This window comes from Panthera tigris, chromosome A2 (genome assembly GCF_018350195.1).
Source record: "Panthera tigris isolate Pti1 chromosome A2, P.tigris_Pti1_mat1.1, whole genome shotgun sequence".
NCBI classification, from domain to species: domain Eukaryota; kingdom Metazoa; phylum Chordata; class Mammalia; order Carnivora; family Felidae; genus Panthera; species Panthera tigris.
The window spans coordinates 29,980,960-30,006,173 of record NC_056661.1 but is presented as its reverse complement, the minus strand read 5'-3'; the positions used below and the strand labels follow the sequence as shown (position 1 = coordinate 30,006,173).

The 25,214-nt window shown below is 41.7% G+C and overlaps 1 protein-coding gene across 15 annotated transcripts in view; it reads left to right on the top strand.

Moving 5' to 3' along the window:
* The window catches only part of CADPS (calcium dependent secretion activator), a 475,617-nt gene that overhangs the window by 357,829 nt on the left and 92,574 nt on the right, over positions 1 to 25,214 (top strand). For 5 of the 15 annotated variants that reach the window (XM_042979336.1, XM_042979338.1, XM_042979334.1 and 2 more), the window contains 3 exons: positions 14,852 to 14,958; positions 21,446 to 21,602; positions 22,670 to 22,811. In XM_042979336.1, coding sequence (XP_042835270.1) covers positions 14,852 to 14,958; positions 21,446 to 21,602; positions 22,670 to 22,811 — 406 coding nt within the window. Of the gene's footprint in view, positions 1 to 1,741; positions 1,811 to 2,681; positions 2,700 to 3,672; positions 3,694 to 14,851; positions 14,959 to 15,988; positions 15,998 to 20,218; positions 20,240 to 21,445; positions 21,603 to 22,669; positions 22,812 to 25,214 lie in introns of all 15 variants that reach the window. The other 10 variants (XM_042979340.1, XM_042979342.1, XM_042979333.1 and 7 more) reach the window with 5 other exon arrangements.

The following is a 25,214-nucleotide window of genomic DNA, read 5'->3' as shown; positions in this document are numbered from 1 at the left end:
GGAAGCAGGCACTGATGACCAAGTAATCACCCAAAAGGCACTTTGAGTAAACTCTACTTGAGAAGATATGGTTCTTTGGGACCTATTCATTTGCAAAGGTATTAATCACTTTTCATTGTTACCCTGTTGGCTGCTATAGGGTGATTTGAAAACCACACCCAACTTGACCAGTGGTGTAAGTGTATAAATGTGGAAGTTCTGTGTGCAAAACTCAGTGTGTCCGCATTCTGGAATCTGATGTTCTCTCACATGTGAAACACCTGACTAAAACCAGCAAATGCCCATTGTCTGCCTTCAGGACTTGACTGGGGGGAAAAAAAAAAGACCTAATCAACCACCAAAACCCTATCACTTACCCTGCCGAAGTCCTTGTTTCCTTAGAGAATTAGGTTAAGGTCATGTCAAATCGCAGTGTTCTGTACATTACATGTCCTCCCTCTCTCAATTTTGTCTGTCTGACAATGCAAATTGTGTACCAGTGGTAATGAATTCATTGCTATGCACCCAGGGAGAAACACTTAAGAATTGGGCACTAAAAGGATGTTTATCAACTCTTGACTTGGTAATGAGTGACAAAAATAGAGGAACAAGAAGATCATTAAAGGGCTATATTAGCAAATAATTGTTCTAGCATTTACCTTCCCAGGACATAATGATTGGTTGTATTTGGTAAAGTCAACCAGGTACCTAATAATTCTAGGCAAGGCCAGAGATGGGATGGGATCAAGAAACGTCCGGTCGCCATGGCTGCTGCCTCGTAGGCCTTGGTCTAGTTATTACTAGTCTTTCGGTAAGATCTGCTCTCTTCTTTCAGATAAATATATCCAAAAACAAACTTTAAGATCTGTAAGTAAAAATGCATTCATTTCCAAAGTAGATCAGCTGATCTGTAATTTCCTTTTGTGCCTCAATTCTTCTTGGTTGTGTTAATTATCTTTTGCACTGTGACTTTTAGGTCTGGGGATTCTTTGAAGAAACCAATCTTTTTTTTCCAACTCTCTTTTCAGAGAAGTACCTCATTCCACACTACCTGCTCTCTTCCGCTTCTCTCCTTCCTTGTCCGTGATTGGCTCAGCCACTTTTTGACATTACCTCTGCAAAAGTGGCTGTGACACCAATTTCAAAGCATGCTGGGATTGTTAATTCAGACAACCCAACATCCTCTGGCTGCATGTATCAGGTTTTCTTTCATGAACATAGTCCACCGTAGGTTGAGACATTGCAGCTTTGGAGATGCTACTACCAAACAACTTTCTTTTACGAGGTTCTGATCCTGTGCTCAGAAAAGAAATCTTACGTTTTTACATTTGAGCCACAGCTTAGTCCCCTGAGAATTTGGGAATGAAGTTATAGTGATATCGCTGGAGACTATGTTTATGAAGAAATACCTCAAGAGCCTTAGATACTAAAGTCTGAAATCCTTAGTATCTTGGAGCCTTAAATCAATGAAATTCTGTTTCCCTTTACTCATGATGTTTTTGGTCATTGTACTCTTGCCAACAATTCTAAAGAGACGTGTAAAATCATGGTCACAATCTCTCTCGTGACTCACGGCATGCTGAATGGTTAATCCAGTAGATCTCCAATTTTGAAACTCCTTTTTTCTTTTATCCCGTGTTTATCCCAAAATACTCTGTGGCTATTTTCCTTTGAGCTAATGTAACGTATTCCTCTAACCTATGACCTTTAACCTCTTTACCTCTGACCTAAGCCTCTTGCATGCCCAAATCCTCTTTTATAGGGAAAAAGAGAGAAATGTATGAGCATCCTGTCTTCTGCTTGGCCTCCCAAGTGATGGATTTAACCATTCGTGAGTACCTACCGCCTCCTCGCCATGCTGTCTTCACTCTTTCCGTTTTCATTATTTCAAGAAAATCCAGATCCAAACCAACTCACTCTCCTTGCTTCAAGTTTTTTAGCATTGGCTTGTCTGTTGATTCTGTCTGTGAAACCCAGTGTGAGAAGTTCAGTCACTTTTTATCAGCCTCAAACAGGTTAGACAATTAAGCCATTTGTTTGTGATAAACTCAGATTTGTCCGTAAGTTTTTCAGTTATTCTCTGTCTGTGACCTGAATGCATTTTTACTTTGCTTGTGTGTAACCCCAATTTGTAAAGTGCTTGTCACTGGTACACAATCAAAAGGTAGCCACTAGGCCGGGAACAATGCGTTAGGTGTCAGAAAAGGGGTAGCTGAGGCAAAATCATGCCTTCCTTTCCATGTTGAAGATGTGAAACTATTATGGGTATAAGATCACACAAGGTGGTCCATCCTGTGTAAAAATTAGATCTTGTATGCCTCCTGTCTGTTCTCTCTCAAGCTGGGAAGCTTTTCCTTATTCTCTCGGGAGATTTTGACTTGTCCCTGTCCTCTAAGCTCTGGCTAGAACATTTGACTTAATTGTCACTTGGAGAGTTCGTGTATGTTTCATAGCTTGATTTCACATTAAACTTAATTTTACTAATTTTCTATTTGTGCAGCATTTTCCACCTCTGTGAAGGAGCCTTTTTTTGCTGGCCCCCACACTTCGGGGCGGTGGGAACCCAAGGGCAACCTTTTCCTTCCAATATCATGTATCACACACGAGTGGGGGGCATTTTGGTCCATTTGCTCATTAATCCTGCATATGTGTTCTTGTTTCTCTCTCTCTTCTCTCCTTGTTGTGCTCTCTCTTTCAAATAGAGAATCAAAAGGATGCAGGTGAACCAACTGTATATGCATTATAAACTGTCAGGACTGTGGAGTTATTATTGAGTTTCTGTTTTTGTTTTTGTTTTTTAAGAGCTCCTTAACGTATGAACTCCCAAAGACCGATGTGGAGTTGCGATGATACTTAAGGAGTTAATTTGTGCTGTCTAACTATATCTCTTGCACATTAGATGTTGACCTCTATAGAGCAGAGTTTCCGTAAAGGCATAAGCTTTGAAGGAACAGAACTCTGGTTAGCTGCGGAACTCCATTTCATCTTCGGTTTCAGGATTTCAGTGATTTGGCCTCACGTGCTTAAAAAAATACGTTACTGAACCAAACTACTCTTCCTCTTTGTTTTTCATTTCTTTTTTCTGTTCCCTTCCCTATTGAGAACTTTGTGTTCTTTGATGAATGTTTATCAGCCAAGACGGAGAGGAGTTGTGTCCGTGTTGTTCTTGTATGTATTGTGTGGTGAGACAGGATGCGTGCAGAGGGTGGCTGAGCGGGGGTTGTTGCTGGAAGGGTCGTGGGAGGACAGGTCTTAGGAAGTTCTCTGGCTTTGGAGATTTTCGTCTTGTTTGGTCCCCAAATATTTGAGCATATTTTGAAGAAAGCTTTAACTTAAGACTTTTTAATAAATAAAGCTCATCTCTTTTTTTATATTTATTTATTTTATATTTGATCATTGTTCTTAAGTCAAAAAAATCCTCAAAAGGTAATGATCATGCAATCAACGCTAAACATATTTCATTGAATCTAAGTTGATTGGATCTCAGATCAACTCAGAAAGCGGTTTTGTGCACGTGCCAAGCCCCGTGCTGGCAATAGGTCTTTGAAGATTCACAAACCTGTGTTCAAGACACATGAGCCTTTCTCTCCCTGAAAGAGAAAGTATTCATCCGTTCATTCATTCATTCATCCATTCATTCCACAAGTGCTTAGTGGGAGCCTACCATATGCCAGGTACAGTTGTGAAAGCCAGGGCCTAGTAAACAAGAGGGACGTAGCTGCTAACCTTACGGAGCATATGTGCAAATGGGCGTATAAGTGGAAATTACAAACTCAGTACACAGCAACACCGAGTAACAGAGTGACGTGCAAGAGCACATTATCAGAAAACCATGGAAGTTCTCACGAGGGTGGTGAGCTTGAATACATCCTGAAAACTAAAGTAGAATCGGTGAAAGTAAGCTGACATTGGCAAGTGGACCGGCATCCTAGATAGAGGGAATAATATGTGCAAATGCGTGAAACCGTACAGCTAATAAAAATAGCTAATCCTTAAAAAAGTAGCTAATCCTTATTCCATGTGTATTATGTGCCAGGTATGACCATAAGTGCTTTTTTATGTATTCATTCATTTAATCTTCAAAACCCCCTTATGAAGGAGATCCTACTATCATTCCCATTTTGGAGATGAGCAATCTGAAACACAGGTTAGATAACACACCTGTTGTCACCTGTCAGTGACAGAGCCAGAATCCGAGGCCAGACGTCACACTCTTAAATGTTGTGTAATTCAGTGTGATTGCTAAGCAAGGTGAAATCATAGCAGTAATGGGTGAAAATTGCAATGTAGGCAGGAGGCACCATCTTCGTAATAGAGTTCAGACTGTATCTCATGGTCCAGAGGTTTCTAACCTAGAATCTATGCCCACGTTTATATGCATATGGGTTTTTCAAGGGACAAGATCCACAGCTCTCACTTCCAAACGTGAAAGCTTTTTAAGCAAGGGGGGCAGCTTGGCAATTTGAACTCCGTAAAAATCATACTGCCCATACAGTGATGGGCGGAAAGGACTGGGTAGCAGCAAGAGAATAAAATGAGACCTAAAAAGAGTTAAGGTCTTGGGGCGCCTGGGTGGCTCAGTCGGTTAAGCGGCCGACTTCGGCTCAGGTCATGATCTCGCAGTCCGTGAGTTTGAGCCCCGCGTCGGGCTCTGTGCTGACAGCTCAGAGCCTGGAGCCTGTTTCAGATTCTGTGTCTCCCTCTCTCTCTGACCCTCCCTCGTTCATGCTCTGTCTCTCTCTGTCTAAAAAATAAATAAACGTTAAAAAAATAAAAATAAAAATAAGAAGAGTTAAGGTCAAAGCAGAGATGGGTTTGAAGCTTGGTATGTCCAAGGCCTCTTCTAGGCAAAACAGACCTAAATCACAATCATCGCTGTAATTGTTTCCTTCCTGATCTTTAAATCTTTTTTCTCATCCTTCCCCTCCCTCTTCGGGCTCCCGAGAGGGAACAAAGCACAAACACGCAGATGGGTATGCAAAGCCAACCAACAGAGGTGGCTGGGCACAGCTGGCATCACCTATGTAAACTGGGGTGGACAGCTACAGAGTCCTTCAGTCAGGCTGTGCCCCAGTAGGCTACAGGACTCTGCACATGGCATTTCGGGGGGCTTATGCTTTCTGTCTGGTGGCATTATTAGAAATTAAATGTGCTATTTAATTACAGTATTAAAAAAAAAAAAACATGTAAAAGGCTGCTACTCTATAAAAGAAAAGCTGTGACTCCTGCAAATGAATTCTATCATTTTAAATACATTTCATTTAAACCGTCACACATTCTGAACCTAGCAAGCTCTGAGAAAGTCTACACTACTATTGGTGTTTTGCCTCAGTTCTTGGCTAAATACTTGCATAATTTTCTGAGCATCATAAGGATTCTACTGGAACTCGAAATAAAACAATTTTTCCTGCAAATATGCCAAGGGTTTATAAAATTAGATAGATAGATGATAGATAGATAATTCAGTCTGTCCCTCAGTCCTATAAATAAGGCTTTATTATTACCCCTTTTGTGGATTCAGAGAGGATAAGTGACGTTCTCAAGCAGGAATTGAACTCAGATCTTTGTAAATTCAAACACCATCCCTTTTTGTTTTTTCTACCATGCAGCCCTTTCAACTGGGACAATCTCCATTCATTCAGTGGCCAAGTTCAAAAGTATCTACAACTTTTGATCCAGGAAGACCACAAAACACACACAAACAAACAAACAAAAAACAAGAGGACCCCTTTCTGGGATTAGATCATTGCCCACCTTTCATTGGGAAGTCTTCCTGAGGGCAGTTGAGATGCCCTAAGATTGCCAAAGAAATGAGGACTTGTTTTTGTCTGCAACTGACAGAAACCTGCTAGAGCAGGCCAAATGTATCCAAAGGATTGCCAAGCAGATTCTGTAGGGTTGAGATTCTGTATCTTTTCCTATCTCCAGTCAAACTTCCTATAGGTCCAAGGTCCTGCACACATTCAGGAGCCCCCACACCACCCCTGGGCTGTTTTATCTGTCAGCCAAGAGATAATGGCCCCACCCACAATCCATTAAGTGGCCTGAGGTTTTTTTTAAGTTTATTTATTTATTTTGAGAGAGAGACAGAGACAGAGACAGCAGGGGAGGGGCAGAGAGAGAGGGAGAGAGAAAATCCCAAGCAGGCCCCACGCCGCCAGCACAGACCCTGATGTGGGGCTCAAACTCACAAATGGTGAGTCATGACCTGAGCTAAAAGCAAGAGTTGATTGCTCAACGGGCTGAGCCACTTGAGGTGCCCCTAGTGGCCCAAGTTTTCAACATGACAGCTGATGCTGTCCAGCATTCTTTTATGTACATCTTTTATGTACAGCTCCAAAAAAAACACTACTTCCAAACCAGCCTGAGCACTCAGGATTTGTTACACCAAAAAGTTAAATCACAATTTTGGTTCCTATGGGTTTTTTAATCTCTTTAGGCTTCATTTTTATTTTCTTTAAAAAATTTTTTTTAATGTTTATTCATTTTTGAGAGAGAGAGAGAGTGAAGAGGGGAGGAGCAGAGAGAGAGGGAGACAGAATCAGAAGCAGGCTCCAGGCTCTGAGCTGTCAGCACAGAGCCTGATGTGGAGCTCGAACTCACAAGCCGCGAGATCATGATCTGAGCGGAAGTCAGAGGCTCAACCGACTGAACCACCCAGGCGCCCCTCATTTTTATTTTCTACAAAAGAGGCTGATGATGGTTCCTCCCCCCAGAGGGCTGTTGGAAAGATCAAAACACATATCCTAAATAAAGTATTTAGCACACTTCCTGGCACATAGTAAATATTCATTATATATATTAGCTGTCATTCTTTGTATATTTTATTTAAAAGGAAACTTCTAAATCCAAATGTGTAGTGTAGACACATTATTTGATTTCAGAAATGGGATATAAAACAGTGCTTCTCAAACTTCAGTATTCCCTGAAGATCTTGTTGAAACGTAGATTCCGACTTGGTAGGTCTCTGGTGGGACCTGGAAATCTGCATTTCGAACAAGCTCCTACTTGATGCTGAAGCTGCTGATCAGGGGATTGTGATTGGGATGTCAATGGAATCTAGGGGGCAGCTGATTTATCATAAGTGTCACAATATCCTTTTATCATAAATGTCAAAATAAAACATTGCCGTATAGCTCTACATATATTTGTTAACTACTCACTAAGTTCCAGGAGCTCTACCAGGCACCCGAGCAATGAGCAAAAGCAGTCATGGTCCCTAGCTGGAAGCCTATGATAAGGTAGAGAACACAGGCATATAACAAGTAATTCCATTCTGCTGACTATGGTAAAGGCAAATGTAAGGCACTGTTGCAGGAATGCAGCACACGGAGATTTGACCTAAGCCAGGGTCTTTGATGCATTCCCAGGAAGAGATGTCCAGGAAGTCAAGGGCTGGTTCCCCAGAAAGAACTGTCTGGAGTATTCCCTGTCTTTGTTGAAGTGTTTACTTCTGTTGATCATCTTTTCAGATGCCCAACATCCTGCCCCAGTGAGCTCGTGATCATGTACATAAAGGCTTATTTGGGGACTGCATGAATATTTAATAGTACTATTGAATCAGGGTTCTTGCTATAGTAAGTGACACACACACACACACACACACACACGCACACACACACAAAACAAAAGTAAAAAACTCAAAAAGCTTGAGTCAGAAAAGGGAATTCTTGCCCCACATAGCTAAGAAATGCCTGGACTCAGGAATAAAAAATTTTAGTGCGTTTTGATCTCTCCGACTGCTGACAGACTTCTTCATTGTGAGTGGGAGTCACAATAGAAGGGGTTGAGACCAGCGTGGTTATAGATAGCACCAGTTTTTTTATCCTAGTGAATGACCCTAGAGGAAAAAGAATTTGCCTTTCCAGGCAATTGTCTGACATTCCAGAGAAGGGCCTCATTGGCCCAGCTTGAGTGACATGTTCATCTCTCAGCCAATCCTATTGCCCAGGATGGTGTGGGGTGCTGTGGTTGGCCTGGCTTGGGTCACATGACTTCCTTTGTAGGACATTCCTGGACATTCCCGCCAGAACCATGTGGAGTAAAGAGGCAGTTCTCCTGAGGAAGTTTACTGTACATAACAGAGTCACAGATGTCTACTACTGTGTCTATCCAGAATTCAGTTCATTTTCCTCAGGTGCAACTGTCCAGTCTTAAGGACAAAGGCTGATTTGGGGTACAAAGATACCAAGTTGGAGAAGAAACATATTATAATAGCATTATTTCTTCTTTATTGATACAACGTAATTTAGGTAAAAAATACGTTAAATTATCTTACATCATTTTTAATTGCATCAAGACATCTGAAGTTGTTCTCTGGTTTGGAAGTTTCAGTTATGATGCTTACTATTCAGCAATTCAGCTTAGTATATTTGTTAAGTAACCAGAGGCTTTTGGTAAGAGATAGAGTTACTGTATAGTTTATATGCATTTGCAACTACAGAATATTTGTTCTTCCATGAAAGCACTGCATTGGGCAGAATCCACTGTAGATTTCCTTCCAGCAATATTTGAGGACCTGCCCTGGGTTAGGCACTGCTTTAGCCCCTAGAAATACAGAATTCAATGGGATAGGGAGAGACTGATGTTGAATATAATTTGCTATTTTTAAGGGCCGTATGTGCTCAGTAGAGGTACCAATAAAGGAGGTGGACCTTTGTTATGAAGGCAGGCACTCTCTTTGTTATGACACATGAAAGTATAACTCTTGTTATGAAGGAATCTCATAAAGGCTTCTGAGCAGGAGTAGGACAGGCTCAGATACGTGCTTTATGAGGTCACTCTGGCTGCCGCATGGACAATGAACTTCAGAGGAGGAGAGGTACTGAAGGCAGGCTGGCAGTCTTTGGCGACAGTTGAGGTAGAGATGATGAGGTGAATTGCATGTCGATCACCTTGGCAAGAGTGTGGGCACATGACGTTATACAGTGGGAGATAAAATCAGGAGACACTTTGGAGGTAGAATGGACTGGCCACGCCATCCTGTCCTTACAGGGGAGAGGCAAAATGGCTACAATGAAAAGAGTAGAGGAAATGATGCATGATTCACCCACCTCTTTACCACCATGTACTTCAAGCTGTGCTAGCGGCAAAATCTTCTGAAAGGGAGTGATGAAGATGTAAGACATGAAACGTATTCAATGGATAGCATCACTGAAGCAATCATGTGGACTTGTGAACATGCGTTCAATGTATGGTCCACGGAGCGATCATTTTAGAGAGGCAGGGTCCTCTGGAAAGCAGGACACGTCTATCTGCTTATTCTGTTCCTACGCTAGCTCTGGTCTCCCCAGTTCCCAAGTCATAGCAAATTGCTACCCGCAAGTTATTTCCAGTGATAGGATAATCCTACCACTGGCACCTGCACCAACACATCAATAGGCTGGAACTTGGTAGTAAGTGGGTTTTCCATCAACCATCTCCATCTCTCATTTGATATTTCAGGGACTGGCAATGCGCTCACTGGAAGCAGAAATGGTCAGGTTATTTAAGGGCTAATTGGAGCGTCTCTCTCTCCTGGATGCTTCTCTTCCTTGGCTTAGCTGAGCATGTGGAGGAATTGTCTTTTTGTTTTTCTGCAGTCACATTTAACTCTCTCTCTGGAAGCCAAGCAGATTTAATTGTGTAAACATGAGCAATGGTAATTGGGTAAATGAAGTTGGAAACCAAGGTATGATGTTTTTGTTTTGCTCTGGGAGGAAAAAAAAAATAGGGAGCTTGTTTTTCTCTGGTGGCAAACCTCACTGTCAGAATTCTGGACAGGCACTTGGCAAGAGGGAATCCCTTTACGAATTCTCATCAAGACCCACTGAGCTGAAATGTGTCTCTGCTCCCTCGGGGGTTATGGATCAGCCCAGGGACATTTCATTGTTTTACAAACCACCAGGTCAGGTATTTCTCTACATAGGTTCAGCTACCTGGGGGAAAAGAGTAAGAAGTTACACACTCAGGTAACACACACTCGTCGAAAGAGCCATGAGGGTGTGTTACCAGTGACGAACCTAACTTTCAGCACAGCTGGAGGTAGAAGACCAGATTTTAAAAAAAACTTTAAAATACAGAGTGGTTTTTCTTTTTCCTAAAGCAAGGATCCACAGTGGCCTTCCTTTAAATAGCTTTAATTCAAAACTGATTTTTTCCAAATCTGTTTACGCACAATCTTTTCCAAACAAAAGGTTTAAATAAGAGGAGAGACTGATAACTAATTTTTTTTTCAGTCCTGCCTTCAAAACATTGAGGTGGTCCCACGATCAAAAGACCTCATCAACTTCTGCTTTTAATAGATGGTTTCACCAGAATATTCTTATTTATCCTTATTTCTCATGTTTTTTATTAATGTTGCTAGCATTACATTTCCTATAAGCCTGAAGTAAAATTCATTTTCCCAGTTGAAAATTTAAGCAAACCCAGAAGCGCACTTGGCAATGGAGTATGGCCCCCTCACCGTGCAGATTGCTTTATAAATGAGGAACTATTAAAAAGGAGCAGGTCTAAGGTTAATGAGACACTCATTAAAGGGAGAGAATTGTAAAGCTGACAGTGCTCTGTGCCTGTATTGAAGGAGAGGCTATTGTTATAGGATGCTTGCTGTGCTGATATTGTAAGCCACATGACAGATGGGTCAAGTGCTGATTACAGTATTCTAACATTTGGAATAGCAAGTAACATATTTGATAAGCTGGCAAGTTTTTATATATGATTCAACCCACAATATAAAAGCCACGAGAATTCCAAACTGAAAATAATTAAATGAGCTGGAAACAATCAGATACCACACATTTCCGTCCCCCCCCCCAAAAAAAAATGACAGATTTTGACATGTTGAAATTCCACAAAGGGAGCAAGAATATTCCCTACCTCACTGGAACTAATAATGGCCCTTCATCTGCTTTTGTAGAGCAATTCATTCCTGCCTCCTCACAGTGTCGGAGATAACAATAAACATTTGTAGGCACCTTAGGCTTTACAGAGATCTGTCCAGCATTGTTTCATTTGCTCTTAGCATCATCCCTGCGAGGTACATAAGAAAGATATTAACATTCGCAGTCTGCAGCTGAGGAAACTGAAGCACAGGGAGGTTTAAGTAGAAGGTGTAAGGTTGCCTAAGAAGGTTAGGAAGCATGTTGAAGGGGAGAAGCCAGATCTTCCAGCTGTGAATCCATAAGTCTGATCGTTGGAAAAAGGAAGCAGCTGTTAACACAGAGGCGTTCTTCATTGAACAAAAGTGTATCTTCTCTCTGCCAATGATGCTGCCACCATCATTCATGTGTATCCGTCTGGATAAGGGCATCCAGTATTTGCATTCAGCCTCTGAGTGTCTCGGTAGGGTGGTGCTGGTGACGCTGGTAAGAGTCCCGTCCCTTGTCGCACAATGTCACGCCTCTGTAACGTTGCAGTGACTCCTAGAAAGGAGCAGCTCTCCATTTGTGTTTTATCACATTTGCTTGTTGTTCTTTTCAGAGTTTGTCATCTTACTTGTCACCTTTGTAAAAAGTCACTTTGTCTCTTTACTTTTTTTACTGTCTCTCCTCACCTACCTGAGCAGCCCCCCCAGCGCCTCCTGGGCCTCCTCCACCCTCCCAAACGCAGACCAGCATGCTATCTCAGAGGCTCAAAGGCATGCCTAGGCCAAAACCAAGTACTGTAAACTTCTACCGTTATTGTACTCAGCAGCTTTCTAGCTTAGTTTGCTTTTCCGTTCATTTTCCTTCTGGAAATTTTGTTTCGGTTTGGAACACTGAGCTGCGTGCGGCTCCGGCTCTCGAGTGTGACACTGTAGGTTTTGAGACAGTCGAAAGAGAGCATTTATTTCCAAATGTCCACATTTTTTTTTTGTCTCTAGCTATGTCTGACATATGCAACATTTTCAAACCTCAATGTCAGCACAAAATAACATTGTTGCATAACATTTTGCATGACGATTTTTTTTTATATGTTCTAAGCTTCAATTCTGTTGTATGAAATGTTTACTAAGTATATTGTAGTTCTAGTTCCCTTTCCTCAGTGCTCCAGCGGGTACACGATTGGGAGATAGGAATGTTGCAATACATTTCAAGACAGCGGAAGTGACAAAAAAAAAAAAAAGTCATGTTTAAGCACAAATTTCTCCTTGACCTCTGCTGGGGGCGGGGGGAGGGAGGACGTGCTACAGGATTTTGCACAATATTTTCTTTAAAGACAACATCGTAGACAAGATGTTTCCAGTACAATTTTTGCCATTTAGCTAGTCAGTTAGCTACGCAAATGAAGAGGAAAATAGTATCTTGTCTCAGCAAAGTGGCTTGATCTACAGATAATGGAATTGCAGCTAATTAATAGTAAATGAAAATCTGCTCCATGGGTTAATTGGAAGATCAAGCATCCTACATTAAAGGATCCTTAACCTGCTTATGTTAATGGTTGCCTGTTAAAGTAAAATTGCAAAAGGTTTTATTAAACATACTGTTTGTATATATACATCAGGCATACACATATCTGTGTACATGTGCACACACTTATAGAATGGCTGCATGCACATATACACTTTATGTGTATCTATCAATATATATTGTAGTCAATCTAAGAGTACTGCATATTAAAACAAATCTTCAGGTGGTCCTAGCTTAAGCATCTTGGATTTCTCCAGACATGAAAATCATTCACAGTTTTTTAAATAAAAGTACATACAAATGTTGGTAGGAATTATTTCATGTCTATATCATGTGTCACGTACAGCTAGAATTCCCCCTAGATTTGGTGAGTATTCCACCCAAAAGGACAATGTTCTTTATTCTTAAAGCTAGAGATTTCAAAGATGTGCCCCAAGTGGGATTTCCTGCAGATTTGTATTAATGTGCAGGCTTGTCTGGTTACTAGAAAATGTCTCTAAGTGTGTGATGTGTGTATGTGGGTGTATGTGTCGAATGGGTAATAGGCATAGGATGAGGAATTTGCAAATTGATGTGTAAATGTGAATATCAACTAATAAAAAAGAGTAGCTTATGCATATTTACTATCAAAATGCAAATACCTCATTCTACACATATTACTCAAACATATATACACAGTATGTTTGTAGAAATGCCTGAAAGTCTCCTGATGAAATTATGATAGCCCATTTATGAAATTATAAACGGGCCTGGTGCCCCCAAAGCACAGAAATCAACCTTGTCGCTCTTTCTCTCTCCATACAGTCATTGCTCTGGACCAGGCGATGAGCTATCAACCCTAAACTCTTCACATGTCCTCACCCTGAGTGTCAGATATTCCCTGCCTGATCTGCACACTTATGTTCCCTGGTACCTCCTCATGCCCTAACCCTACCCAGCCATTTCCACCTGTGTGCGGTACAAACCGTGGAGTGTCCCATTGGCCTGAATCCAGAAAGCCCACTTTCGCTCCAGTCGTGGGACTTTGTTGGACTAAAACTCCCAGGACCTCGACAGTCTTCCCCAACCCCATCTACGATTCTTCATTCCCATTGGCTGAAATACTCTTTATACAGTGGTTCACTGAATTTGTTTTTCATTATTAAATCCCACATTACTACTCGTCTGATGTTCATTGCCTGTCTGACAAACGTACAATGGAAAATGAGATGGCCCTTTTAAATTTCTTTTGTAAATTCGCAGTCACCTATTTGTTTAAACCTCATCTCTGCGCCCCCCGCCCCCCCCCCCGCCCCAGCCAAACAACAGCATAAACAACAAGAAAACCTTCCTGTGAAGTTTTAAGTAATTTTCTCTAGTTAGAAAAATCCTGACACCAAAATATATCTGCTTTAGAGGAGGGGATAAAAACAAGTTCTGGCAGTCTTTTTGTGCACATATATAACCTGGCTGTGGAATCACACTAACGGATCCTACTGCCATTTTACCCTGTGTGCTCCCAACGTCTCCGAGGCTTCAGAGTTCGAAGGTTTAAACATGAAATAGAGGATCCCCTGTGGGTTCAGACTGGTTGAATTCAAGCAATTTCATTGGCTAGGAATATCATTACATTTTAAATAAAAAGATTTCCCCCAGGAAAAAAAAGTTTCTCATTTTTGGTAACATAATGACATCACCAAACATTCCTGAATCCGCTCTTGGAAAGACTCACCCTGAACCAGGGTTCCGTTTGGTCTTGGGTCAGATCAAAATACAATGCTTTCAACATAATAAAAACTAACAACAAAGAACCAGTTTTGAGTACATTATTGCCACCACCCCCCCCACCCCCCAAATAAAATTTCAATCCTACCAACCAGTGGCACAGACTACCATCCCCTCCTCCAGTCCTCTACCCCCAACGCCCTTTTAATGATTCTATCCTGTCTTCTACCTAATAGCTCAGGAATGTCCGTTAGCTTTCAGTTTCCTCCCTGGACAACTTTAAACAGCCAGACGTTTGATTCTGTTTGTTCCAAATGAACATTCCAATAGCTGTTAAACATGCAGACCTGTAATGAAAAACAAAGCGGAAGTACCAAACGTTCAGGGACAAATCCAGGAAACAAATGTCACAGCAGTCAGGGGTCAGAGTCCTGCCTCAGGTAGTGCGAACACAGTCTAGAGAGTGATATAAGATAGTGCATTTATGCTGTCTTTAAAGAACGTGTGTACAAAATGTCACTCAATTGGAAATGGGCTGTCATAAACTTAATATAGCCTTACTATGAAAATTTGCAGCTGGAGCACTGCTTTTTCTTAATATGTATTATAATGAGGATGGTGTTAATAACAAAATGGCTTTATGGTCTGCTCACTACTAATTACGTGGCACTGGACATTTGCATGAACCTTTAGAAAAAAAAAATTGGTGATGATTTGAAATGTCTTATCCACTAGTTCTAATGGCCGCAAAACTAGCCCGAAGCTCTCACTGAATTTTAACACCAATTCTTGTACTACAGAAAATGTAGGCCGATTAATCACTCCTGCCAAAAAGCTCGAAGACACAATCCGTCTTGCTGAACTAGTCATTGAGGTTCTCCAACAGAATGAGGAGCACCACGCGGAGGTGAGCGGGCCGGGTGGGAAGTTGTTTCTCTGGGTGTCCCTTAGCGGGAAAGTGCAGACCCCATCCTCCCAGCAATTCAAACCAACGAGATGCCTTAACACACATGTTCTTTTAACTGGCCTTGCAAAGAGAAGGCGAGTGGAAGTTTTGCAAGGAGAAGCCCTTGGAAGGTCGTTTAAAACAAACAAAAGGTGGCTACATGTTATACATTTCAGCTTTAAGTTTTCAGATGTTTCTAACAACAAGCAAAAGAGGTGAGTGTATTTTAAAGATAACATGTATTCCAGCAGCACAAGGTTATCATCGGGAACACACACGATACTTTTTGGTCTTTTGTGGTTGTTGTTGTCACCACCACTGTTGTTTTTATTTATTTTATTTGGTGTGTGGATCGCAGGCCATGTTTTTGAATTTATCTCTGTAACTTACTCCGCTCGCACGAGAGCCTTCACTGGTTAATCTCGGATGACCTAGGTTGCTAAATGCAGTGACGGAAGCAAATTATTCTGTGTTGTTCAACTTGTCGATTCTCCAACATACATCTGAATAAATACAGCCTACTTTTTCTTTTTCTTTTACGAACCACTGTCAAAACGATCGTTTTGATAATAACTGTAAACTAAGGGATTTCAAGGCTAACTAAATCCCAAAACTGCAAGGACTTAAACAACCCAACACTTCCAAAAGAAAAAAGATCCCAGGATTCCATTATGGTCAAACTATTTTGTCACTTCCTGTTTCAGAAACCGAGATTTAAAATTGCTCTTAAAATAACCTTTTTGAAAATTGCACTAATTTTCGCTCTTCCTCTCCATTCAGTTCTGCAGCAAGAGGGGAACCAAAGCACTCCATAAAAGCAATTTCTCAAGCACTTAAAATGATCATTCCCATGATACAGGAAAATTGACAGTATAGTTACATAATATATAATACACCATAAATCCAATCGTCCCGACTAATGCCTGATTGCATATTTAAATTTCCTCCCTGTTTTTCTACTGTTCCACTCAATCACGGCTGATCGTGGCAGGGAAAAGAGGTATGTGACTAAGCCGAATGAGCCAGCCACCTGCTGTCATAGTCTGTGCATGCCCTTCCAAGTATCATGTCTTCTACTGGGATTTTTCCTGGGTGCTCCTGCTTTCTAACACTGACCCGAGGAATGTAACGGCAACTTCCAGTGGACTGCTTGTGAAATGGCCCTCCACGGCAGGGTAAATGTGGGGGTTCTCTTGTGCGTGCATGAAGCGAGTGATATACTTAACAACAAGTGCAGTTACATCCCGACACGCGCCTCCTACCTGCCTGGATCCTGTCCTTAGCCTGTCTTAGTTTCCTACGTCCGTCTGTACTTACCTTTACCACAGCAGTTGAGTACCGAATGTAGTAACCAGTAGCTAGCCAGAGTGATACTAATCTTCCTCTACAACTGTCTGTATGTGAATCATATATACAGTATTTATATATAGAGAGAGTGTCAAAGAATCATGATCCCCCCCAAAACCCTCCTAAGAATGGGGTGAAGACCCTTTGAGGCGAGTGTAACTAACTCCAAGCGGTGCACAGCCAGGAATGAGAAGAGGGGCCAAATCAACCCCCTGCAAACCTGGAAACTAGGACCTACCTCCAGACATATAAAATTAAGTTGGGCTAGGATAATTTTTTTTTCGACTCCATCCTAGAGGACATCCTTTTCAGATTGGGGGCCTTGGGGGTTTTGGTGACGGTAAGTACGTTCTTTCTGGGTGTCCACCGAATCATTTCCAGAGCTCCGCAGGGGTTCTGGCCTGCCCTCCCCTGATTTGGATGTTGAGGCTTTTCCCATGATGCCAAACCGAATCTACACATTTCTAAAGACCTGGATACGAAGAGGATGGCTTTCCTCAGTCACAGCTGTGCTGCTGTGCTTTTAACTAAAAGAAGAACAAAAGTGACAGACATGCTTCATTTGTAATCACGTGATACTCTCAGGCTGCTACAGGCTAAGGAAGGATGGATATTTTCCTAAATTACTCAAAAGAGGTACCAAAGGGAAGCTGATATTACAAAGAAGACGTTTTTGTTTGTTTTACTTTTCCAAAGAAGCACTTTTCTCAGTAAGCGCTAATCATCATCTTAAACTGCCCTAATAACCATCATCATAAAAATATTTTAATCTTATGCATTGAAAAGGCATTCGGGGTAAGTAAATAGGGTAGGAATAAATCCAATTCTGTTTCCATTAGAAGTTAGACTGAAAACTTCAGCACACTTTGGAATTGGGAGACTTGATTCGGTTTTAGAGACGTGTACAGGATCATTTCCTGAATTAGTAATTTCACCCAATCACAGAATTTCATGAATGGATCAAAAGTTACCTATCTGCTAAGCACCGAGGCAACCTACCTCAGTGCTTTTTGGGAGAACAAGGAAACATAAGGCAGTCTTGACCTTCAAACAATACAGTGCATAGTGGCCAGGAGCTCGGGTTCTGTGTCAGAGAAGCTTGAGTTCGAATTCCAGCTTTACCTGCCCCTTGCTTTATGATCTCGACCTGGTTGCGTAACCTCTCTTATCCTGTAAATGAGAGAGAATAATAGAATCTACCTCAGATGGTCGTTGGGGGATGGAAGTCCGCATGAAGTAAAGTGTCTGGCGTTATGCCTGGCACGTAGTAAGTCCTCAGCAAAGCTTGGCTGTTGCATTTTTGGGGACGAATTGCTAAGGAAGCCAAATATATTGAGTATGTGATCATGAAAAGGGACAAAACTATGTGGAAAGTGTCAAGTGAAAGGTACAGACAGAATATGTGGAAAGAAGAAGGGGCTCTTTTCAAGGTGGAAGCATCCAGAAAGGCACCGTTTGTTCGGAGCGTTCACTTACAGATTGCAATCACCTGGAAAGCCCTTAAAACTTACTGATGCCAGGGTGTCACCCCAGCTCGAGGAGTCAGAATCTCACGGGGAGGAGCTGAGTATTAGTAATTTCTAAAACTGCCCAGCTGATTTCAAAGTAGAGCTGGGTCGAGAGCCCCCTGGACTACAGCTAACGAAGTAGAATTTGCTCTGATATGTTTAAGACGAGGTTTGGCTGCCAAAAAGAATGAAGTATGAAGATTTTTTTTTCTACTGACCAGTCCTCCTTGCATCTTCTCTGATCGCTCAGATACACTCAAGAAAATCACTAAACCCTAAGCATGGATCTCGGCCGTGGAGCCATGGCGTTTCGTGGCTCTACACAAACAAATGTGACAAGCAGACTTGCCTCCCTCACCAAAAAAAACCAACAATCCTTAGAATCATCTTTAATTCCAGTACAAAGTAATTAAATACCCCAAGAGAAAACATTCTCATCAGCTGGAACTATGTCACACATACACGCATGCACGATACGGTGGTAGTTGTCACATTTATTTCTTAATCTCAGCTTAATTCTGCTCTGAGAGCTGAAGTTATTCCCACATGCACGCACACACATACACACGAATAATGCCTTCACGTATCAGTGCTCTCCCTTTCCAATCTCTCTCTATGTATACGTATGTATATGTATATATGTATTGTGGTACACGAAGGGGTACATATATACATGTAGTTTGTGTACAAAATAGACAATGTGTTCAGTGTGGTGGACTGTATTCCTAAAGCATACATCTTTGCCTTTAAATAATGAAATGAGCGGGTAAGTATTTAGAAGCCAAAGCACAGCTCCTTATTATCTTTGGAAAAGATCTCCAAAGGCTTCGGATGCCCACAGACTTTGAGTTCAGTCGTGTACCAAAGTAGCATTCACCTGTATGAACAAGCGTGAGATAAATATAGTTGTTAGGTTTTGTTTTGGTGGTTTTTTTAAATTTTCAAGCTTGCCTTGCCCAACCCAGTCACACGGATTCTGTTCATTCGATTGAAATTATGATAATGGCTTTTTGGTTGTGACTGCCCTTGCCAGAATCTTTTCTCCAGAACCTCCTGATGTGGTTCTGGAAGAATTACCTTGGGTGGACAGAAGTAGATTTGGTCTTCATTTCTCCTACAGCTATTATATTTAAATGATCTTGACTTTAGAATCCAAAGTTTCTCTGCCAGACTTCAATAGTGATCATTCATATCGTAATAGTCATTGTTCTTTGTAGGGTTACCTATCCATATACCTATTCATGCAACAGCTATAGATAATTGCTCAATTTTATGAAATTCCAATGAGGGACTAGGCTCTCTATAGATAGAAGTGGGTGCTTATTTGGGCCTCTGGTTTGCAACGTTTCAATAAACCTAGTAAGAACCAGGCGTGAAGTTGGGCTAAGAAATTTGGAATTTCAAACATTTAGGATTGGTTTTTTGTTCTTTTTTTTCTCTCTCTCTTTCTTTTTCTCCACACCCCGCCCCCCCCCCCGCCCCCGTCATCCTAGAGCAAAATCATATCTGAGTAGGCAACTCAGTCTTCCCAGTAACTGTTTACTTGGACTCACCCTGAAGCTATAAAGTTCATAAAATAACTAATGAGGAAGTACCAGCCAACATTTGGCATGTCTTTGTGAAGTTTGCAAATCTCCTGCCTCAGGATTAATGAGAGTCATCCCGCCATCTAGGGGTGGGGGTGGGAGTGGGACTCCAGCAAGTTCCAATATTTTCAAGGTCTCTGCCCAAAACACAGGTGGCTGGGAGAGCTCCGGGGGTGGGCGGAGGATTTCTTCCTCTGCCGGATTTAGCCAGGTAGTCAGTGTGGAGCCAGCCCCACACCCCAGGGCCCTCGTGCCCAGGCAGGAAACCCACAATAAAACCTCATCGATTCAGACACAAATACTTGTGGCAATTCAACTGCAGATGTGGCTCTTTTCATTTTTCTGAAGTGGAATGTTTGACATGATCTCAACTTTCTCTGGAAATTCTAACGGCTCTTCTCACAAGTTTTATCCCAGGATCTCTGAAGTTAAAGCTTCTATCTCTTTGACTTCACTTTAAGCATCAGTGGGTCTATGGTTATCAGAAGTTTTAAAAAACCTCTACATTTATGAGACACTTATATGGCAACCAGCGAATGCCTTTGACTTTCGTGCCCAAGTACTGACTGCATTTGAAAGCAGTAAAATGATATCTCTTTTTAGAAAACCCCATAATGTAGGCTTTTTTGCTGACAGGCGAGCATCTCTCTTCTCTCCTTACTCTGAGTCGGTGAGGTTTTACTGTAAGTTAAAATGGAAACAGCAGGTGTCAATTTCCAGCCACGCTGACCTTGCAGAATGGTCCATGACTTGATTTTTTCCATTTAATTTGCAAACCAGCCACATGTTGATAAAGGAGAAGTAAGTAAAATGAAATCTCATGAAAGAAGAGAGGTGGACCCCTATTCTGCCTCCTAGTGGCTGTTAGAATATCCCCAAATAACTAATGAATCACAGAAGAGCTTGGCCATTGAACAAACTCTTTTCATTTATGGAATTATTTCCATAATCATCTTTCATGTTTCCAAACGCCTTCCCATCTTTTTTGTTGGTGAATGCTCCGGAAAGTGTTTCCAATGTAAATACTTTACGGCATTGGGTTGGGGGCTGGGGGACAAGATGGGCAGCCAATTTGCTTTTGTTTCTCTGCTCTCTTTGAAATCAGGAAAAAAAAGGGGGGGGGGGCTGTTGACACCGCCACTCATTCTGCATGCTCCCTGCCAGAAATGATTAGTCAACATGCATGCATGCCTTTGAATGGCATTCACATCTGGCCTCGTCCGATGCGAATGTTGTCCCTGAGACCCTGCACAATGATTTCCAAGGACCCACGTGCATGAAAATGAGTTACTTCACTGATATTTTTTGGTTTTCAATGTACATACGTGTCCGACCCCCGGAAAAGTAAGTCCTGATCTTACGGAGTGCTTCCTAGCGTAAGCCTGATCTTCCCTACAGGCAGGATGCAACACCAGAGGCTCCCTGCTGAAAGAGATTTTGACTCAAAAGTTTGGTGACAATTGGAACAATGGTTTCCTTTGCCTTGGTATGAAATAGGAGTGACATTACCGATGCATAGAGAAATAATGAGTTGCTGAGCTTGTATGAGACCGTAGACCTTTAAGCCCAGATGTATAGATGTAAGTGAATAATAATTGCAAATTTTCAAGTTAGACCAGCAGAAAACCCATAAACACAGTGAAGAAACTCCCAAATTCGAATACCCTAGAGCAAGAGCTAGCCAACAGCAGTGACAAAGAGCATGACTCAAACCGTACTGGATTATTGTAAATTGAACAGAAGTTCCACGTCTGCCATTCCTCCGGCTGCGTCCTCTGACCAGCAGATCAGAATACGTTTGAAGGCAGGCCTGGAATTATGAAAAGCATTGCCTCGGGACACGTAAAAGCCCACTTGTCTGAAAAATGCTGTTCTTTTTACAATAAAGTCACCAAACCCTGCTGATGCACCGTTAATCTTGACCAGTGAGGACTTGACTTCACATCTTCAGTGGGAGAGAAAAGCTCATCGCCTCTTTGTCTGTTGTTTTTCTGCCAAATTTCAAAGGCCTTTGCGTGGTGGTCAGACTTGATGGTGGAGCATGCGGAGACGTTCCTGTCACTCTTTGCAGTGGATATGGATGCGGCGTTAGAGGTGCAGCCCCCAGACACATGGGACAGTTTTCCACTGTTTCAGCTGCTGAATGATTTTCTCCGTACTGATTGTACGTATCGTCTTCCACTGGTTGACTTTCCTAAGTAGTGTGCAGATAAATAGATCAATAATAGGTAAATAAACAGATCAATGAGATGTCTCCTCTGTCCCAGGCAGACTACAGGCTCATGAACCCCCTTCGTAGTTTTCTTATGACTTTAAAAACAACACAAGCTTACAGCTGATGGCCATTCTCGTTCTTCCAACAAATGTCCTGTTACAGGAAAGCCCTCTCTTCCCTAGGCAGGAGAGCTCAAGAGCTGTGTGATAAGCGGGACCCATGCCTGTGTGTTTTATTTGCTTTTGAACAAGCTAATTAACTTAACCTCTTCACATTTTGAAATTTTTATTGCAAGATGTTTTCTAGATGAAAAACAATTTCCAGCTAAATAACACCCCAAGCGTTTCAGTACCTTACAGCAACACATAGCCATAAAATAAACCTTCCTTCCAAGAAGTGATGAAGGAGGGGAGGGGGACAGAATGCTCTTTCTTTCTGGGCATGTCACGGGAGGGAGGGGAGTGGGTGCAAGGAAAACCTGAAAAACAGTTGTCGATTATTGTTTTCACTGTATTTTTAGAGTTAATTTTTTTTATTTTTTTTAATGTATATTTATTTTTGAAGGAGAGAGAAACAGAGTGTGAGTGGGGGAGGGGCAGAGAGAGAGGGAGACACAGAATCGGAAGCAGGCTCCTGGCTCTGAGCTGTCAGCACAGAGCCAGACGCGGGGCTCGAACCCACGAACTGTGAGATCATGACCTGAGCCGAAGTCGGACGCTCAACCGACTGAGCCACCCAGGTGCCCCTCACTGTGTTTTTAAAGGAGCGTGATTGCTTTCCCTTTTTAGAAGAACAAAACAAATGGGTAAAATGTTTTTGAATTCCATTTTCCTCCCACACAGATTGAATCATGAGCTTCAGTGCCATTCATATACTTTTATTACCTCCCCCCTGCTTCTTTTTCGCCTCCCCCAGAAACGGTATATTTAATATAGAAGACAATCCCTTCTGTATGTACATTGTATGCTGATAAACCAACTGTGGGTTCTTACCAAGCTTTTGCTTATCTGTTCTAGATAATTTGTGCAATGGAAAATTTCACAAACACCTGCAAGACCTGTTTGCCCCACTTGTGGTTAGATATGTGGATTTGATGGAGTCCTCAATTGCACAATCCATTCACAGGGGCTTTGAGCGGGAGTCATGGGAACCAGTCAAGTAAGGAAGCCTCTTTTGATATCATCGGAGTTTGGGTGCAAATGGCTGGACAGTCATACAGAAATGGATTAACGGTGTCACAGTTTTTATCGTTAGCAAGGACAGAGAGCAAACACTGTACATGTTTCTAACTGTGATGCTCACCCATAAGTGGGGGAGGGAGAAGGAGGTTGAGAAATGTTTTATGAAGTGAAATCTTTGTTTTATTGCACAAGATAAACAAGAAATAAGGGATAGAAACCTGGCTGTGATGTTAGTACTGTGTAGCTGACTCCAGTGGTGATACCCCTAGGAATTAACGTTTCCCACAGTGTGTTCCATAGGGGTCTAGCCAAGCAAACTCTTTCTATTAAAGGCCAGGTAGTGAATATTTAGGCTTTCCAAGGGGGCATAATCTCTGTCACAACTACTCAGCTCTACCCTTGTAGTGAAAAACCAAAACCAGACAAAAAGGCAAATGAACGAGTGTGGCCGCGTTCCCATAAAACTTTATTTTCAAAACCAGGAAACTGTCCTGTAGGCTACAGTTTGCCATTTCCTGGTCTAGGCCTTGGAGACGCACTTTGAGAGAAGACTTCACTGTGGCCAGATATGTTTAGGAAAGTCTATCTACCCCACTCATCCACCCCACACCTGTATCTCCTGGAGAAGCAGAAAGCACAGCAGCATATTTGAAAGCTCTGAGAGCATGGTAATACAGACCCTTATTTAACTCTGTTTAACCTGGAGCTTCCTAAATGTATTTGACCTCTTATTTTGTCAATGGGACATCGCTCCTGTAGGACCAACGACCGGAAATCCTGTAGGGTGTAAATTTGGCAATTTCCACAATTGCTTAGCAAATCGTAGATCCCATTGGAAATGTCTGGCAGAATCAGTGCCACCTGTGTCCCCAGCAAGAAGGAGGGCTGTGACTCAAGAATGCTGGAGGGTCAGTCTTAGGCTCCCCTTTCTAGAGAAGTAGAGGGCTGCTAGGTGTTGAGAATTTTCTGGTATGGTTTGAAAAGCTCCAATAAAGCCTGGTATTAATTTTGCCCTGTCAGATTCCTTTTTGTTTTTTCTTTTCTTTAAGAAAAGCATTTTGTTCTTTCTAGTCCTTTCCATCTTTGAGAAGTAACAATCAGTATAGAGCATCATGGGGGTAGGTACAGCACACTTTCAGGTACTTCAGAACAAATATCTAAAACATTTCCCTCAAGTTCAAGGACTTGACTTGTGCCCTGTCTCTACACAGTTTTCTGGATTAAGATTCTTCCTCTTCATATTACACTGCATGACTCTAACTGACAAAGAAATGAGTGCAAAATAGCTTTCTCAGCCACACATCACCCGCCCCCCTCCCCCACGTCTAAGCCACAGGAGAAGTTTCTTGACTTACCCTACTGAAAGCAAGTTAATAGGTAGTTGCTCTTCATTCGCAAGTACCAAGAAATCTAAATCTTGGCTTGTTATTCTCAGGTTTATAACCTTCTCTTAATATGGCCCTGCTGACTTCTAACGCAGGAGAGTTAAACTGGGTCCCTTAATGATCAAGCGTGAACGAGGGGCTGTATTTTTTTGTAAATGCTCATTATATTCAAGCCACTTGTGCTGTGGAGAACAGCTGAGAAAAGGGAAAGGTTCAAATGAGTAATATTCACATTTTCAAAATAGCTTGAAATAATGGTCTTGAAATAGCTTGTACTTACTTGGGTTTAAATGTGGATGCTGTTACTACCAAACATGGGAGGAAATGATTGGTATCCGTCACTATTTCTTCAAGGGCCCTGGGGTTAGGGCCTTGCCCTCCACTTACCAGCCAGAAGGCAAGACTTTGAAACTCTCTGAACTTCTCCTCTATAAAACTGACTTTTTAAAATGTCCCTACCCGGTATCTGAGAATTGTCATGAAGCTCTGGGAGAATGTCATTGACGTCATTTTATAATCTGTTAAATTCTTCAAGCAGATATCTGTTATTCCTCTTACAGCATTAAATATTCTCGATAACGTCAGAAATAAAGGTAGAATCAAAATGACTTTCACAAATGGACGTGTTAGGGAGGGTTTTGTTGGGGATTTCTTTTGAATGATTAAAAGAATAAAATTTGAACTCTTGGATCAGTAATTTAAAGATCTGACCATTAGGGAAGCATGAATAGTTGTGAATAATAGCTTGGGAATGTTTTATGTAGATGTTTTTTTTTTTTCTTCTCAAGTAGCTTTTTGCGGGTCAAACTGTGCTCTTGGTTAGCGGCCGTGATTGTGGTCTGTTCAATTCGTGGTAAATAGTACATGCCTTTTGGAGTATATGGACACATTTGGAAGTGCCAACTAAAACATACATGAAATTACAATTCTTTGAAACCACACACATTTTATTAGCTGATTTGTAAACAGAACGTGGGTGCTGTGACAGATTTGCA